The sequence below is a fragment of the Ixodes scapularis genome, unplaced genomic scaffold (assembly GCF_016920785.2).
Source record: "Ixodes scapularis isolate PalLabHiFi unplaced genomic scaffold, ASM1692078v2 PGA_scaffold8__174_contigs__length_109621045, whole genome shotgun sequence".
NCBI classification, from domain to species: Eukaryota; Metazoa; Arthropoda; class Arachnida; order Ixodida; family Ixodidae; genus Ixodes; species Ixodes scapularis.
This window is the reverse complement of record NW_024609883.1, coordinates 98,573,277-98,591,337: the sequence shown is the minus strand read 5'-3', so window position 1 is coordinate 98,591,337 and position 18,061 is coordinate 98,573,277. Positions and strand designations below refer to the sequence as shown.

At 46.6% G+C, this 18,061-nt stretch overlaps 2 protein-coding genes across 2 annotated transcripts; both read left to right on the top strand.

Annotated features, from left to right (window-relative positions):
* Positions 1-3,599: 3,599 nt before the first annotated feature.
* LOC115324685 lies at positions 3,600-8,167 on the top strand. Its single transcript, XM_029985313.4, has 5 exons — positions 3,600-3,735; positions 4,269-4,339; positions 6,164-6,259; positions 6,731-6,760; positions 7,979-8,167. The coding sequence occupies exons 1-5, from the start codon at positions 3,666-3,668 to the stop codon at positions 8,105-8,107; spliced, it is 396 nt and encodes a 131-aa protein (XP_029841173.2). The 5' UTR covers positions 3,600-3,665; the 3' UTR covers positions 8,108-8,167.
* Positions 8,168-10,218: 2,051 nt separating this feature from the next.
* LOC115310384 lies at positions 10,219-17,544 on the top strand. The gene is made up of 5 exons (XM_029968744.3): positions 10,219-10,296; positions 12,853-12,923; positions 14,516-14,599; positions 15,046-15,072; positions 17,054-17,544. The coding sequence occupies exons 1-5, from the start codon at positions 10,227-10,229 to the stop codon at positions 17,261-17,263; spliced, it is 462 nt and encodes a 153-aa protein (XP_029824604.2). The 5' UTR covers positions 10,219-10,226; the 3' UTR covers positions 17,264-17,544.
* Positions 17,545-18,061: the final 517 nt, after the last annotated feature.

Below are 18,061 nucleotides of genomic sequence, written 5' to 3'. Positions count from 1 at the left end.
TTTGAAAATCTGTTTTGAAGACCGTTTTGGGAAGAAGAGAAGTAAAAGATTGTCATTGTATTAAAATAAAAAAGATCTTACCATTTTACATACACTTTGATGAACAGGAGTCGACAGAAAGGGTTCGGTTCAAAATAAAGTTTGACAACATATTTCTTGCAGTGGTTGTCCTTTACAGACCTCCAGGTAGTTATGTATCTTTCTTAGTAAACGTAAAAAAACTATATATTGTCTCATGTGCATAGTAACGACAAAAATGCTTTTGCGAGAGATTTCAATCTTCTTCGTATAGACAAACTCAACTCTCTGACGTCACACCGATGCGGTGGCGCTGCTGTAGGCACTGCGCATGCGCAGATGCTTCGCCTCGAGCGAATCTGGTTTCTGCGCGCGCGTAGTGCCCTCACCCGGTGGGCAAACGCGGCCTTGTTTGTAAACAGTGTTGGTCGATAAGTTGTAATTTATTGTCTGCAGAATCATCTGATCTTAAAAACGCTGAGTGTTTATTAGACATCGCATTTATATTTTATTTGAAACAACTTGTTCTGTCACCCACACGAATTCAAGGCGAAGCAAGATCAATACTTCACCTAGTCTTGGTTAATCACGAACTATCTGAATCTGCACGGCTATCTATCGAAGAAGGCCTAAGTGACCATAAACGTTTGCCCCTTAGAGTACCGCTAAAAATAACCCTGTTAATCTCTGAAAAAAAAAAGTTTTTGACATTGATAAGGCGGACGACAACCATGGACTCGACGCGCTATATAGGAAAGATATAACGAATTTGGCCTCGCTCCAATAACCCGTTTACGTATAGAAATACGTTTTGGGGCTAAATTTAAAATCGTTATAAGCGACTGCATTCACCGCTTTGTACCTACAAGGATAATAAAAGCAGGTAGCACAAATTCTTCAATATCCCGAGAAATAATACACATAGGCAGAACAATTAGTTGATTAAGAAAATCGATAAAAAAAAGGCGCCCTCATTCAAGAAGTCCGCCACTTTAAAATGCCTCGTCGCGGAACAAAAGACTAAAATTAAAGAGTCCAAGTTCCAATATCATCATGTAATACTTTCAAACTTCATTTGGACCGCACCAGGGAAGTTTTGGCGTCGTATTTCCCCAACACGTATTACTCCCAAATTATTTCTGGTCAACAGTGTTCTAGATCAGAATTGTAAGATAATAACAGGCTTTTCTTTTTTTTAAGTATATGTTAGCTCAGTATTTTTTTTTCTATCAATAACTAAAAAAATTATGTTTTTTTTTTCTTTTTTTTTATCCGAATAACGACTCTTACGTAAGTGACCTTGTGATTTCAGAAGATGTCCTCAATTTATTGGTTAATTTATATCACAAACTATCTCAAGGTCCCGATATGTTACTGAATTTGTTTCTAAAGAGATATGCTCTATGGGTAGCTAAATACTTGCGTACAATCCGTAAGAAATCACTGACCGATGCGGATTTTCCAAATGACTGGAAAGTTGCTAATATACAACCAATTCATAAAAAGGGTAATGAAAAGGAGCTGTTCAACTATCGTCCCCTTTCAATAACTCCTCAGTGCTGCAAAATTCTTGAACATATATTTGCAAAACACATTACTACTTTTCTATAAACGCATAAAATAAAGAGTCCCCACGAGCATGGGTGTAGGAGCTATTCCACTACAACCCAGCCATTGCTTACTGTTCACGACTTTGCTTTCGCACTCATGGAAAATAAACAAGTTAACGTCATATTCTCAGATCTGGCAAAGGCTTTCGATACAATCTCACGCAGTAAGTTCTTATACAGTCTTACTGCTATCTTAAAAAATTAAAAAAATTATAAATTCACTGAAAGAGTATCTAACCCATAGACAATTCGTTTGTTGTTTGTTTTTGTTTTGGGGGAGGGGGGAAAGGGGATCCTTTATTTATTTCACATATCACTTCACATTACTAAAACGTTATATGCATGCTTAATGTTCTGTGGACAGTTAATTAATTATTCCTTGAAATTTAAGACTTTTTTTAAATTGTACGCTTAATTGAAGTTATATTTAAACTTTTTAAGCGTTTCACTTCCATTTATTAAAAAAAATGTATCGTATATATTATTTTTTTTATTTTTTTAGAGAATGACGTACATCGTCGGATTTTCTCGAAGATTTGCCGAATCGGTCAAACCTCAGGTTTGGCAAGAGTTCGGGACATCCGAAATCGGGTCGTCTTCGCGTTTTGTTGACCCAGTGTTGGCCGTAACGGGCTTCGCGTAACGGCGTCACCGGTAACGAGTTCCTTTCTTCATATAACGAAGTAACGTACTCGTTACATTAAAAAAAACAGCAACTAATAACGTACTTTAAATAAAAAAGTAGCGTGCGTTACTTTTTTTCCTCCAGTAACAGTAACGTGTCCTTTTATTTTGAAACCACGTAGATCGGTAACGACTCGCTGCATCACACAAGGTAACGCACCTCGTGACTTTATTTATTTATTTATTCTTCACCGATCCCGCGTCGATTACAAACGCTTTGCGCCGCGAACGTACTCTGTAATAGCGGGTTCCGTACGATGACTCTCATATCCGCACAAGGCGGTCAACAAGGCGTCAGCTATTTCGGTCCTTGCGTCCCGGAGATGCAACGGGAAGCGAGCGTCTTCATTTCCGCCGCTTCCTGGTCGCCCGCTCTTTTGAGTGCCCGCTGCGCTCATCTTCGTGTGATCCAGCGAGTCGTTGGATGCCAGCCAACGGTGTCGCCTGGCTTGTTCAAGGCACCGCGGGGGAGAGAGCGCGGATCCGCTAGGAAAAAGCGTCGGTCACATCCGGTGCCATGAATGAATCGCCAAACCGAAACGCAGATTCGAGCGTTACGCGTTACAAGTTAGTGCTGACTCATCACTTTCTTTTCGGTACCAAAACAACAACTTCATTAACTTTTTTTTTCTGCTAGCAAGAACGAGCAAAATATATTGGTTGGTTGCTTTCTGACCGAGTAAAACAAACGATTTGTTTTTCTTTTTTTTTAGGACACAAGCACATTATTAATTTTGTTCAAACCCAGAAGTAACAAGATGGCATCTCCTTCCGATTGTCCTTGCAGCGATTTGATTTGTTATTCGTACCGCATTTGCATTTTGTAGCCTTCCTTCGGCCACTTTTTAACTCGAACTCTTCGAAGTAACTCCTTACTTTTAGAGTTACGTTTTTAATGCGTTTCTTAGATTGAGGCGTTCTTTGAATAACGCGTTACTTCCAGTAACGAGTTTTTTTTTAGGACTCGCCGACGGCGAGTAAGTTACTCTTTTGCTATTTGCCCAAGCAACAAGTTCCGCATGTAGTAGTGACTGTTCGAACTAGTAACGAGTAATGGCACCTGGTTACTCGTTGAAAACGTGTACTAGATGACTGGCCAGAACTCATTTCTTGCTGAACGACGTCCCGTCCAAAGCTGTCACTAAAGACTTCGCAGACGATAGCATCCAGATGACGTTCGCAGACACAGAGCTCCATCAGCAAGATCTTAATCCTGTTGTGAGCGCCGTTTCGCCAGGGGGCGGCGGGAACTTGAACCTTTTGCTGACATCGTTGAAACGCCGTGTGACAGAAGGCGTGGAAGGTCTTCTGCGAGAGATTCCGAACCCGCACTTGTAGACAGCGCCCGAAAGGATGAAGGTCCTGGTGATGGTCGCGCTCCTGGCTGCGCTTGTCTACAGGACGTCCTCCGCTGACATGTGCGGTACGTCCGCCATATTCGAGGAGTTGGTTTCATTCTCGTGGACAAGTCACTACGGCAGGCCAAAGCCACGGACATACGTGGCATACGTGCGCATACGCGTCTTATGCACCGATCAAAGTTTCTGAGGGTGCCTCTTCGTAGACTGCCACAGATTGTTGTGTCCCGGTGGTTTGTGATTAGTGAGGGGTGGGAGGTTATGGACAGGGCGCTCACTTTGTTTCGATTGAGGTGATGTAAACACTCGGAGGATCGAAACGATGGGAGGAGTTTTGATTGTGATAGATAGAACAGCTCTCCTCTTATTTGACCAAATTTCGCGTCGCATAGCTTCTGGCTATGGGATTCGCAGGACGTAAGATCGGTACTCTTGTAAACTCGTGGTTCTCTTTAACTCTAGATAGAAAGAAAGAAGAGTAAATGCAGATACTGGAGAGTTATCGCATTTGTATTTCGGCCTCAAATTGAGATGAGTGACATAGCGATGGAAATCACGAATGAAGAAGTGAGAGATCGTGGTGTGGTTCCTGTTCTAGATGTCCTGAGTCAGGACCCCACTAGAGTCGAGATGATCTACGTGTGTATCGAGGCCCTGGCTTCACCGAAGGTGAGTAGGGCTGCCAACCCACGGCAACCGTTTTGTGTTGTGTTCATTATTTTCAAATCGGCACTAAAATTAAAAAAAAAAAATAAGAATAAAACATTTTGACGTATGTGAGTTCGCCTTGCTGCAGAACATGGAGGCAGTCAATCATGGCGAACAGCATCATGATAACTGCGAACGACGAAGCACAGAACACGATCGTACAGAAACAAGTGCGGCGTGTGCACAGACAATGAACACATGCCATTTCACTTCTTCACATTACTCCCTGCGCACGTCGCATGTTTCCACTGTCGAATCGTGTTCGGCACTTTGTCATTCGCTTAGACCCATGGTACTGTTCGCCGTGATTGGCCAACATCGCCTAGAAAAATCAAATCCTGTGCACTAGAATTTTGACGTCATAGCAGTCAGATCGAGCGAAGACGCGGATTGGTCACAAGTGCTTCGTCATCAGCGTTCGGCTGATGTGATTCAATGGCTGAATTGGCTCCAGCCTACTTTGATGACGTATAATCGACGAAGAGGTGGTCGGTCCCGGGCCTTCATTATACTCTAGGTGGTGTTGTATTGACCGTCTCCGTGTTCTAGATCAAAGCAAACTCACAGACTATTTTTTTTTTATTTTTTTTTAGGTGACGCGTTTTCTTTTGCTTGTTTCTAAGTTTTCACCTCTTTCATATCCTCTCTTTCTGGTGTTTGCTCCCTCTCGGTCTAGGAGCGGAGGGGATCTTCTGCCTTGCAGAAGAGACTCCATTTTCTGCGTCAAAGTAGATCGAGTTTGTACGCGACATATCCTGTATGTTCGACCGGGTCTAATGGGTGATTCCTTGCTCACCAATAGCTCGTTATTGTTCTTTTATATTTAAAGCTTGTGCTTCAAGGAGCTCGTGTCGCGTAAAAGCCGGCGTCGGCGGGACGGGATAATCCTGATTGGTCGACAGGGTCATGACGTCGAAGCGACATGACCTCGCGCCGGAGTTTCGAACCACCTACAACGCTCACGAGAAACGTGACGTCACGCTTGGAATGAAAGTGATGAAAACGCGACATGTAACGCGAAGTAAAGGTCGCCGTATGTCTCAAATGATTTCTCTTTATAGAGTAATTAACATTCCTTAAAGAAAATAATTTAAGAACTTTAGGCGGAGGCGGGATTCGAACCCACGACCCTTCGTTTGCTAGCCAGACACGCTACCGACACGATTGCACTGCTTGGGAACGAGCGAGGCTCATAAATGCGAAATTTAAGCGTCGTACTGTATTTTTTTTTTCTAAAGCCGCGGTCAAACTGTTTATACAACATACAAACGACAGCCTGCAACCACTGTCTGTAGCGCGTGTTTCTTTGTGTTACGGTCCTGAGGTATTGTTCGTACAAAAACTGTTTGCAGACAGATTGAAAACATAATTGACGCGCGTGTCCGCGATAGTTCTGTATTCATGTCTGCCGTTTTTGTATGCTATATGAGCAGTACTGTGAGCCCTGTTTTAACTGCTTATACTGCTTATACATCATTCAAAAGACAGTCTACATACAGATTCGAACGCGAGTCACCGCGAGATCCGTGCTTCGAAGGCCTCATGGAAACCAGTTCACAGAGGAAACTTGGCTCGCGGCATTCGAACCAGGGACATTGTGGTGACTCGTGTTTGGAGGCTGTCTTTTGTTTGATCTATGACCAGTTAACCCCGGCTGTTGGGGTGTCTATGGCGTCCTATGATGAGGAGTTTGGTATGAAAAACTTTGGTTGCAGTGGCCTTGAGATTCGATCAACGTGTCTTCTAGGGCGAATTAAGTGACATGCAAATTGTTCTCGTTCACAGCTCAAGACCGAGATCTACCACAGGATCAAAACGTATTATCCGTGCGACAAGACGTACGTCTGCTTCGTTCGTATAGCTTGCTTGAACCCGCCCTATGTAAGTTTTTTTTTTTACTTTTGTATATTTGATCTTGAAAAAACTGTGCGCAAACTATGTTTTTATTACTCTAAAAAAAGAAAGCTACAAAACTGCTGCGATACTGGTTCCAGATCAGTTAGCGAAATATATATATATAACTCCCCCCACCCTTCACCGTTTCGATCTGGATGAGCATCGTACCGGGCTGCTGTCGTGTATTAACTGCCCGTTTGCTAGCAGCCGTACTGAGATGGCGAAAGTTCTCATTTACAGCGTCGATACCAGACGCCCACAGGGGCCGCCCCCGCGCTGCCTGAACATATATTATATACACCGCAGAATTAGCTTACGCGGTTATGTTTCAAGTTTTAATAATTGAAAATGCTTGCCAGCCGTGCGCTGCATGTTGGGTATAAAGCAGATGTTGTATTTTTCTTGAAACTACATTCTTGTTGTTGTTGCTGTTTTTTTTTTCTTCTTTTTTCGCAGGATGACTTTATCTATAGCACGCTCAAAAAGGTAAGTACAACCGTACTTTATTTATTGACTATATCACTCGGAAGATACTGCTAGTCGTTATGTGGTCTATCGAGCGCATCAATAACGTTTATCCTATACGAAACAACGTGGAGTTCTCACAAAACACGCGCCGCGTTAACGGGACAAACTTGCCTCAAAAAGTCTTATAGTTTTATGGAGACTACAGTATTTCATGTCTTTTCTTTTTAACTTTTATTGCTCGAGCAATCAAATTTACCGCGAAATTGCGGAAGGATTACCTTAACATTGTTTACGAACAATCCGGCGTCGTTTGCGCGTGCTCAGAAACCAAATTCACGCGAAGGGAAGCGTCTGCGCATGCCCAGTGCCGACGGCAGCGCCACCTCAGTGGTGTAACATCAGGGCCGCGCGTTGGTGCAGAGTCCATGACAGCTGAGGGAAGGCAGGGTGTGTTGGCCTAAAGTAATTATGTTCACGCGTCTTGCTCCCCGATTAGTTCCTTGACGCTCTTATCGGCTCATGCTCCAATTTCATTGGGCGTGGGGCGTAGACCGTTTCGATGACTTTGTTAACGACACAACTCTGTAATAAGATTTTCGAAACTCTCCACACTCAGCAGTTTTTAAGCTCTCCGTTACTCTGCAGGTGGCACTAACTCAACTCACTGACGTCACGCTAATGTAGTGGCGCTGCTGCCGGTTCTGCGCATGCGCAGACGCTTCACTCCTCCCGATTTTGGTTTTTGCGCATGCGCAGTGCCCACACCTGGCGTGGGCAAACATGGGCTTGTTTGTAAACACTCTGTTGGTGTACAAAGCCGCGGGTCACGCTGCTCATGTGCATCAAGCAAGAGACACACGGTGTCCACTGCAGCCATGATGACATGCCTCACCTGCAGGCATGCCTCAAGCATCTCACAAGCATGTATGTTCCATACATGTACATGTATGCTTTGCACATATCTGCAGACAGTTTTTTTTTTTTTGTTTATGATTGATGTGACAGGACACAAGTAGGAAAAAAAGAGCGCAATTTCGGCAGGTTGTCTCTAGTATGATGTATTAAGCAGTGCGACCCCAACATTACTGTTGTATCTATATCTTTTATACTAGAGAGGTTATCAAATGCGTTTACAATTTCTAAACCTCCTTGCGTGACGTATTAACAAAAAAGTGAAACGCAGTGTTTTGAAAATTGATGTTCGTCACTGATATCACGTGTTTTTTTTCTATTTAGGACGGCGACTCGTTCTGCGAGTTCCGCAGATGGAGCAAAATTTGTCAGAAGCGTGAACCTGAAGGGACGTACGCTGTCAGATCCAACGCCTTGGTACAAGGCCGTTACAACCTCACCTCTCTCAACTGAATGCGTCCCCTGCACGTGCCGAGAAACTTTTAGGATCGGTGCGGTAAATAAAATGCACTCTGCGGCCATGAATTCCCTTGACTAACGCAGTTTTTTGACAGCGGCGCTGTTCAGAGCTAGCTTCCCCAGTTTCGTGTCCGTCACGAAATAAATGTCGACACAAAACTCTGGATAGCTACCGCCATCTATAGGCGACGGTTGCAACCAGACAACCGGTCTTCCGGTTGTCTGGTTGCCGTCCTCGCTCATAGATGGCGGAAACTTTTCCAGCCTTTCCACTCTGGTTTTCACCAGAGTGAAAAGGCTGAATTTCTCTAGGCGTCGTCCTAGAATTCGTCCTTGAGGTTGTCCAAGAAGTCGTCCTTGAGATAGTCCCACCATAGTAGAGCTTGGCTGGTCGTCCTTCTTCATCAGAGTAGAAAGGCTGAAAGTTTTTTTGTTTTTTTTTAATTTAGCGGTTGGCAGACTGATAAGGATGTCGCTACAACGCTCACGTTGGGCTGTCGACCGTTTCAATAGTCATCTTCAGCGCGCTGCCATCTTTCTCTTCTGGGCTGTGAAACGCGTTCTGTGCACGCGTAGTAGCCCTTCTCCGCGAGACACCATGACGTCGCGCACGCGACCAAAGCCCGGTGACTCTGCATTTTTCGCCTGGGCGGTAAGCATTGAAAAGGCGTATCTACGACGTATAAAATACACATGGCATGGACATGATGTCAACGCCCCGCCCCGGTGGTCGTTCTGGATCATTCCTATGCGGAGCGCCAATTCGTCTGCTTCGTGCGCAAGGGTTGCGTTGACCTCAGAACGTCAAGCTCTGATTGGCTCGATTGGAAGGATAGTTGGTAGACCGCAAGGCAGCTGTAGCATTGGGGTCTACCCACTATCCGTTTATCGGAGCCAATCAGAGCCCGGCGTTGTGACGTCACTGCAACCTCTGCGCAAGAGAGCAGACGCACTTGCGCAGAGTAAATCCGGTGGGGCGAAATGTGCGCCGCAGAAGGTACGCGCTCGGCACCAAGGCCGCCACAATGGGTGCTGCTGTGACGTCAATAAAAGTCGTGTATGCGAAGAGCGGCAGCCCAGGCCTCGAACAAAACAGATGTGTTTTGTTCAAGGCGTACCGAGCCTCGTACAAAACGCAACTGTCTTGTTCGAGGCATAGGCCTTGAACGCAATAGCCCCCAAAACACATGCCTGGCGACGCCACTACTGCGATGACTTCCATGTCTCCAGGCGATGGCACTATACGAATGGCGAGGCGGAAAATGATCCGCTCCGGCACTTTCTGACAACAAGGTCGTAAAAGTGAATGGGGTACCTTTTTGAAGCGGTTCGACCGCTTCAAAAGGGTGCCCGAGTACACGCAGCAGTGCGCATTTCCATTCGTTAGAATAGAAATATTGTTGGGACATAGTAACGTAGTACGGGACCTTCCTACGGGCCAACGCACTGTTTACAAACACACTCGCATTTACACACACACACATCTGTGAGCACTGCACTGCGCAGCAACCAGATTTGCGTGAGATGAAGCGTTCGCGCATACCGCTATCAGCGCCACCGCAAAAGCATGACGTCACAGTCGAGTGTTGGTCTATATTTATCATTCAATTAAATGCAAAGGTGCAGCGAGCTGGACAAGAGTGACGAAAATAATCCCTGGAGAAGGGGAACAAGAGGGACAAAGGACAAACACAAACTCCAAACACAGCTAAGGTGACTGGTGAGTGACCGAAAAAATCCACCTGGTCCGAGTATCGAACCCAGGACCTCTGCATTACAGGTGGAGCGCTTTACCAACCGAGTCTTTGTCCCTCTTGTTCCCCTTCTCCAGGGATTATTTTCGTCGTTGGTCTATATGTATGAATATGGTCTCCACGTTTAACTTTTCTTTCTTCCCGCATTTTGTTGTGTGGGCTGTTTTTCCGCGATGCCCGGACCTCGCGCTTGGCGGTTGATAAGGAGTTTCGCACAGCCGATGCTCACGTAGCACTAGCACCGAGCATTCGACCCGCTGTCGTCAGGAGTCACAGGGACCACGCCAGATAACAAAGCCACAGGCGAGCTCTAGAGATCCCTCTCCGGAGTCTCGCATTTGACCAGCAAGACTGGAACCATGAAGGCGGTTGCTCTGGCTGCGCTGCTAGCCTGCGGCCTGGTCTGCCTGGCGTCGGCCGACATCTGCGGTACGTCAGATTTCCATCACATTCGTTTCACTCTCAAGCGCAGAATGATAAACGAGAGTTACGTCGCTATCGAAGTAAAGGTGCCCTCCTGATCCCTTAAAGGAACAATGAAGGCAATTTTATTTAATTTTTTCAAATGGTGTTTTTAGGCTTCGTGGGAACATAGCATGCTGCCCAATTTTTTTGTAGACATTTGTGACGCGTATTTTTGTGCCTACGAAAGAAGAAACCGAAACTGAACAATCTCCATTCTCGTTTCTGGGCCTCCGAAAACGCAGGTGACGTAGGGAGTGACGTCAAGTGTGACAAAAGTCAAATTTGGGGGTTTTACGTGCCAAACCAACGACGGGCATCTGGCACGCGCCCCAGCGGAGGACTGAGGATTAATTTGGACCACCTGGGCATCTTTTGACGTGCAACCGAAAGCTCGGTTACACGGCGCCCTCTCCGCAATAAGCCTTCGTCAGATTGCGGGCACCTCGGCCGTGATACGACGTCAAGTGTGAATAGTCGGTATCGGTAGTATTTAGGAGATCGAGACTCTGGTTACCGCGGTGGGTTATATTAGCGCGGTGCCGCGGTCGTTTCGTCGAATCTGTCAACTATGGACGGCAATGCCGCTCTCGCGAGCGAGTTCGAGCTTCCGTTCAGTGACCTAATACAAACGGAACGGGAGTACGTGTGTGGCGGCCTCCGCCATCACCCGACGGAGACCGCCCAGCCGGCAACGAGCGGCCCGCATGCCGAAGGACAGGGACGCGGGGGAGATGCAGATGGGAAAGCAGCAGCGATCCGGCCGTTCCGGGAACCGGTTCCTTCGCAGGGACGCTCCCCAAGAAGGAGAAAATCAACAGCACCATTTTTGGTTTTCACCAAAGTCGAACGTCCTCTTTGCGTCGTCAAAGAACACGAACAGCAACCCCTACGTGAAAACTAGCGTCGCCCGAACGAATACTGGTCTTCCTTCAGTCGACCGTTAAAACAGCCATCTAAAGCGCACAAATTTGGAACGACTACCACTTTGCAGAATCCTTCGAGTACCGTGTTCTTTTTTTTTAATTTATTTATTTATTTATTTATTTTTTATTTTGTTTGCCCATAGTTGCTTGTTGCCCGTTTCGCGTCCAGCGTAGCAAAGAGAAAAACAATTATGCTGTTTTATTTACGGTTTAGTAATCATTTCCGGTCCGATTTATACTTTGCATGCTTATTCGAGCGGAAATTAGAACAGTATTCCTAAAAATCGCGAACCGAAACGTGACCGAGGGCACGTTTCTCGTTTCGACCTATCGCTGACGCGTCTCTTGTGACGTCGCGCTTCTTGGCCCCGCATCGGTCACGTGAGCTCCGCTTCTTCTGATTTCTCTCGCAACTTTCGGGGCGTCGCCCCAGTCGGTCCCGGTACGGTTATTACCGCGACTGTTTGATTGATTTTCGCGGCACACAAGCGCCGGTTTCGGCTGAAATTTCGGCAACGTGGCCTGAGACGTACCTGGAACCCAGTTCAATTGCCAAAAATATATTCGAAATTGCCTTCATCGTCCCTTTAAAGAGAAGCAGAAGAGGTCCTTGAATTGGAACAAAATGTGAAAGTTGTAATGTAGACACCTTAAAAATGGTGTGTCTCAAGTTTTCTTCCCATATTAACAAAGTGCGAGAGCGGAGAAAAAACTTCTCTCAAAAGTGACGTGATCAGCGGGCTTCTCGCCACTATAGTTGGGCCGGGGTTGCCGACGAGTACATCACGACGCTCTGGACAGACAACAGGCGGCACAGAGGGTCGCCTCATGTCCGGCGGCAATCCCTGCACGTATGGTCTTCACAATAAATGCGGTTTGCGTTTACTTCTGCCCAAGATAAGTGCGAAAACTGAATCCGCGGGAGAAAAAGTTATAGAAGTCCGCTTTTCACTCAGATTTCTTGAAAAGTGCTTCGGTTTCCCTTAGCTGCAGTCAAACTGCTTCATACCCCATACTAAAGATCTATGTCCGCTGCACCGCTGCACACATGAAAGGATTATTTGCGGGCCCGGCTCAAGCATAACTTGGAGGCACGCTTGCTTCATGCATGTGTATGTGCTTCGAGCATGTCGAAAGACGAAGTTTTTGTGTGGCCAATGTGACAAGACCGTCATACAAGGAAAAAAACATGCCTCCGACAGCGTCTCCAGACTGTCTCTTGTATGGTGTATATCTCGCGTCCAACTTTGTTTGGATCATGAAGCTAAAAAAATAGCGTTGCGAACCCACCGAAATTCAACTTCCTCGAAGTAACATAGTTCTTGGGATTTTAGTCTAAATAATTGGTCCTCTGGTATCCGTCAAAGTTGACCTGACGTCTCCCCTTCTCGGCGGGAGTTAATATTAGGCTTAGCATTGTTCTCTTTGTCCGTCTGTACTCTCTCTCTCTCTTTCTATTTTTCTTTCTTTCTTTCTTCTTTTTGTGTGTCCCGTGCGTTTGCTTCCATTTTCGTTCATTATCAGCGAGGGTAAGAGAGCCAGATCACACGAATTGTAGAGCGCTGGTGACGGGGATACGTTTCGGTTTCTTTGGCAGATGATGTTTATGACGATCCGGCCAAGGTGGAACGACTGTTTACGTGCGTAGAAGGGCACGCTTCCCCCGAGGTACGTAAGCCCTGCGTGAATAATTATACTACAAATCAATGCCGAAAATCAGGCTCATAAAAAAGAAGGAAAAAAATACTGTTTGCACCATCGGTATAGGGTGTAAGTTTTTGAAGCGAAAAGGTTAATATTATAAATAACAACACAGAAAATTATTGGTTGATTCTGATAGTTTAAAAACCATCACATAAGTGATGACGAATGTGAGAACATTGCATATTAGTGCTAATTCAACTATATTATCTATAATTATTTCAAAACATTGTCAGTTCTTCGTTGTTCTTTGACCGCTGTACAGCTCCTTAAAACAGAAAGCCACAATATTGCGTAAGATGGAAGTGAACTCCCGGAATGCGACACTCTTTAAAGGAGCGATGCAACAATTTTTGTACTTTGCGCAAATACCGCTTAAAACGGATCCGTAACGTTAATGACCCATGAAACACGCGTTCGTTTTTCACCCCACGCAACAGAAGTCCCAGAAAAAAATCAAAGAAAAACGAGCAGCGTTCACCCCCTCAACTCGCAGCCAGAACAAGCGGCCACGTGATCTGGAGCCGATTATATGCCGCCAGTGTTGATCATAGCCACGCGCTGGGGTTGCCAAAGCGCAGGACACGCGCTGAGTTCCAGACATTGTTATGGCTCGGCTGTTGTCGTCGTTGCAGCGATTGGACACGGGTCACTACCCGGATGCTTTTCGAGCTAGCAATTATCACGAGCCCAAGTCGAGTGCCCAGGCAATGCTCGGGTCCAATCTATGAACCGCATTCAAATATCGTCACTTGGGTGTACTGCGATCCCCGAGTTACGTCATCCAATTTTGCAAAGGAGAGGTTGAATGAAAATGATCGCTTTTGTCCTTGAAATTACACCGCAACAAAGGAGTTTTTGGCCAGTGCCGTTGCGTGTGAGTATCCTTGAGTCCCAGGTGTGCCAGTAAGCTCGTGTCAAGTGAAAAACATTCCAATTGAATATCGTTGCACCGCTCCTTTAATGTGTCACTCGCACTTTAAAGGCATTTTCCGGCACCTTATACACCTCGCCTATCTCACTATCACCGAATTCTGTAGAGGATAGTTCCGCGAAAAGTCTCGACATAACTTAAACGTCACTAAGAAAGACATCAAGTCTTCCGTGTAAGTTTATTGCTGAAATCCACATTTTTAAATATAGTTCGTTACGTTTTTTGTTTTCCTAAATAGGATGTTGTTGCACGCGTAAAATTTTTTGCTCCCTCGCCCGCTATAAAACAGTGTATAAAGGATGCAAAACCACTTTACTCTCGTTTCATCGAGTGTTTTCTATTTTACGTATACTGCGCGACACTGCAAGCGCCGACACGTCGCTTTTTGGCATTTTACTTGGAAAGGTATATACTGGCCGGCGGGCATCGAAATTATACACTTAGGTTAATATACTCCAACTGAGCACTTTCCACCACTCTGTTAGTTGTCATGGCAGTCCTTCAATACTGGAAGAAGAATAAAGAAAACAGGCGACGGCTTGTCTGTGCTAACTGCACCGCGGAGAAAAAATTTCGACTGTGTTGAAAAACCTCAGACCGTGTGCGCCTTCTATGCCGCCCACAGCTCAAGACCAAGCTGGAACAGTTGAAACGGCGCTACAATAACTACTACTGCTTCACTAGGGCCGGTTGCGTCAAGTTCCGCTTCGTAAGTACATTTCGCTCATTGCCGGCTTTATGCATGGTGCAGTGGCGTACCAACTTGTGTTTGAGTGGGGGGAAAACCAGACCCCCCCCCCCCCACCCAGGGCCGGGGGCGGTGCCCTTGGTATCCCTTGGGCACCGCCGGCCAGTGTTTGCCCTGCCCAGCGGCAGCTGTTTCAGTGGGGGGGGGGGGGGGGGGGGGGGGCGGGGGGGGGGGGGCAAAACACATGCCTTGCCCCCCCCCCCCCATTCTGAAAACGGGGGGGGGGGCCCCCTTGCCCCCCCCCCCCCCCCGTGTTGGTAGGCCCATGGCATGGTGTGTGACACGAACGCATGCACTGCCTGTATCACCCGCAAAGAAAGTGTCTAGGTTGTCTAAATGTCTCGCGCAGATGTGTTTTACCCATGTGCACTCAAGTGGTGTCTGTCTTTTTCTTTTTTTTTTTTCAGGACACGTTTATGCTCACTTATTTGGTGGTAAGTAGAAAACGTTTTCATAATTTAGCATCATTGATGATTGCAAATAGGAGGAACTGATTACCAATACGATTCGAAAATGCTATGAGCATTATGGCGAATTCGAAACTTTTTCTGCGCAGTGCTTTTACGAAATCGTTTTCCCCAGAGTGGGAAACCCGCTAAGCTTAAGCGAGCTTAGTGTTCGCTTCTAGGGGTTCTCAGGTTTGGTCAAAGTGCGTTCAAAATTTTGTGTTGTGAAATAAAAAGAAAGCCGACTATATTTCACAGTGATTTGTGCCACATGGTGTTACGTGCTGTGTTCTGTTGGTGATGCCTGGATGATAATCTGCTGTGAGAAAAATTTGGTCTATTAATATTTATTGTTTTAAATTTCGACGGTCTGCTGTGCGAATGGTTGCTAGCGCATCGACTTCACTATCTGAAACCCGATGAGTTGGCAACTATTTACAAACATCGGCATTCGTTTTGTTCTGTGAAAATCGACGCCGCACATGCTGCTAGTTGTTCTTCTTTCTTTCTTTTTTTTTTTTACGCGGTGTTTGTTAGAGACGTCATTTAATCACGTTGCGAGTATATATATGCTGCTAAATCGTCCACAGTACGCTGTATTCTTTTATCCATTTCTAATTTAATATTAATGTCGAGAAATTCTGCTTCCGTGACTGGCCCGAGAATGTCAGAGCGATGTGGTCTGAGCCCAGCAGTTGAGATTCGTTAAAAAGGATCCCGAGAAGCTCTCGCGGCAAGGAGGAAGCGATCTGTTGAATCAAAGTCAGAGGAGAGAGGCGACCACCTGAATTCGCCATTTGACACAGTGGGAGGAAGGTCAGGAAATATCGCTTTGCTCGGTCACGAATCCGAGGAACGTAAAACCGTTTCGTTGGGTTTCGGATAAAGCTACAAATAACTGCTGACAACGATGTTAACTAACAAAATGGCTCAGGTGTTATTGCACCGAAGCGTAGCCTATCTGGTGGCTTTATAGTTCGCCTGACTGTCCGCTTACAAATATCGCAAACGAAAAAAGCGCTAGTGAACTGGTAGACATATGAATACGTCGAACACTTTAAATTGAGCGGCGACTTGCGCCACCTATGGTCATTTTTGTTGAAGGACAGCACAGACTAGAGTATTTAAAAAGGAAGATGGCTTGCTCATGACGTCATCACATCATGCTGGTGGTAAGTCCGGTTCCTTTTTACCGAGGAAACCAAATTCGATGGTGCGAAATGCGCGCTGCAGAAAGTATGCGCTCGTCGCATTTTAGCGCGCCGCCGAGACGGCGTTTTGCGTAGAGAATTTCTCTAAACGTTCCGGTGCGTGTTTAACCTATAGCTTCTTCTTTTTTTTTTTTTTTTTTCCATTATCGGCGAGGTTGCTTGTTCCCACGGCGGGTCCATTGCCCGCAAGTCTTCTCCCTAACCCGAGGGCCGTTGCATCCAGACAGGCAAACCTACACAGCCAGCATAACTCCTAAGCGCACCTGTCAACGGGCAGGCCATTTCGTAAACTAGACGAATTGCCGTGGACGGGAGTCTCCCGAGGGAGACCGGGGATCGGGTTCCAGTGGTTGTGGGGGCTGACTGCGGAGGACCCGAGCGCGGCAGAGGTTTCCGCGCAGACGTAGACGCAACATCGGGTAAACCTCCCCAGGGGTGATCCCCGTTTTCTTGGAATCCGATGTGATATTTCGCCTCGCTTGTTTTCGCGAGACCCGTGTGGGTTTTGTCTGGCAAGTTCTCCGTTTATTTATTGGTTGTATCGTACCTAACGCTCACACTCCGTGGGACGGTTTTCCCCGTGAGGCACGTTCTGCAGCGTGCATGTCGCACCACTGAATTTGCTTTTCTCGGCATGGACGAGTAGGAATGACCCAAAAATGGCCACCAGCAAGAGGCGATAAGGTCACGTGCGAGGCACGTGAAGTGTCTTACGCTTTCCACCTGTCTCACACTTCTTTCCTTCTTCTTGTTCTCAGGACCCGGACTTGTACAGCGAGTTTAGCCAATGGCGCAACGTTTGTACGAAGGACAACACACTGCGTGGAAACGCCCTGCCCCTGCTTAACGCCGACCTCGAGTGCGACTCGGACACCGACACCCGCCGCGCTGCGGTGTTGTTCGGGTTGGGAGACAGGGAGCCGCCAACGGACAAACCCTTCAGATGGGTGCCGGGCGTTTTCGTCTGAGGGAGGAAATGAAATGGGGAAGGGAAAATAAGGGGGAAGAAAAATCGGGATTGACGAGGTACAAAAAGTATAACAGACTGAAACCGTCGAACTAAAGAGGACGAGGTACATTACGACTCCCTTGGGCTTGTACACTATAATAGGCCTCTGTATTTTCTGTAGAAAATTCTGGGGTCTTGAACCTCAGCCTAGGAGTGTGTTAGTCGGAGTGTTTGTGTGTGTGTGAATAAATCGCTACTTCACCCCACCTAGTGGCCGAATTATAGAGCTGTGAAAGGGTGTTGAAAAGAGTGTTACGCTGCAGGCCGCATTCGGTAAAGCCTTCGCATATACAATTAGAGTTTCCCTTCTTATTCTCTACTCAAGCCGCACTACCAACGAAAGAAGAAAACCTGCTGCTCGATGAATCCTTCCACCCCGAGGAGTCTAGAGGGAACGTTCAGGATGGGGCGTGGTACCACCACCGCCGGGTGCCCACGTTTCGAGGTACGAGTTCAGACAAAACCGTCGGCGGTGCGAGTCGCTGACTCGCGTGGTCACGCGGTCTCCGGGAATTCCGTCTGAGTGAGCGAAGGGCTTGTTTCTCCGCCGTCGACCTTTTCGGCTCGAAGCGAGGACAACGCTCGAGGAGCAGGGAGGTCCGAATCGCAGATGCGACAGCGTCACGTGATGAAAAAAGTGCGGTGGAAGTTTCCGCAAGCCACGTAATCGATTACAAGTAGTTTGATTATTTGTAGTTAGTATCGTACAAGTTTGCCACAAACCTCAAAGGTCGAGGAACATGGAGCTCCGAACTAC

What these genes read in the sequence shown, in the direction of transcription:
- LOC115310384 (XM_029968744.3), top strand. Translation starts at nt 10,227, where the DNA reads ATGAAGGCGGTTGCTCTGGCTGCGCTGCTAGCCTGCGGCCTGGTCTGC. An exon ending in AAGGGCACGCTTCCCCCGAG is followed by an intron (nt 12,924 to 14,515) that starts GTACGTAAGCCC and finishes TGCCGCCCACAG; the next exon opens with CTCAAGACCAAGCTGGAACA. An exon ending in GTTGCGTCAAGTTCCGCTTC is followed by an intron (nt 14,600 to 15,045) that starts GTAAGTACATTT and finishes TTTTTTTTTCAG; the next exon opens with GACACGTTTATGCTCACTTA.
- LOC115324685 (XM_029985313.4), top strand. Translation starts at nt 3,666, where the DNA reads ATGAAGGTCCTGGTGATGGTCGCGCTCCTGGCTGCGCTTGTCTACAGG. An exon ending in AGGCCCTGGCTTCACCGAAG is followed by an intron (nt 4,340 to 6,163) that starts GTGAGTAGGGCT and finishes TCTCGTTCACAG; the next exon opens with CTCAAGACCGAGATCTACCA. An exon ending in CTTGCTTGAACCCGCCCTAT is followed by an intron (nt 6,260 to 6,730) that starts GTAAGTTTTTTT and finishes CTTTTTTCGCAG; the next exon opens with GATGACTTTATCTATAGCAC.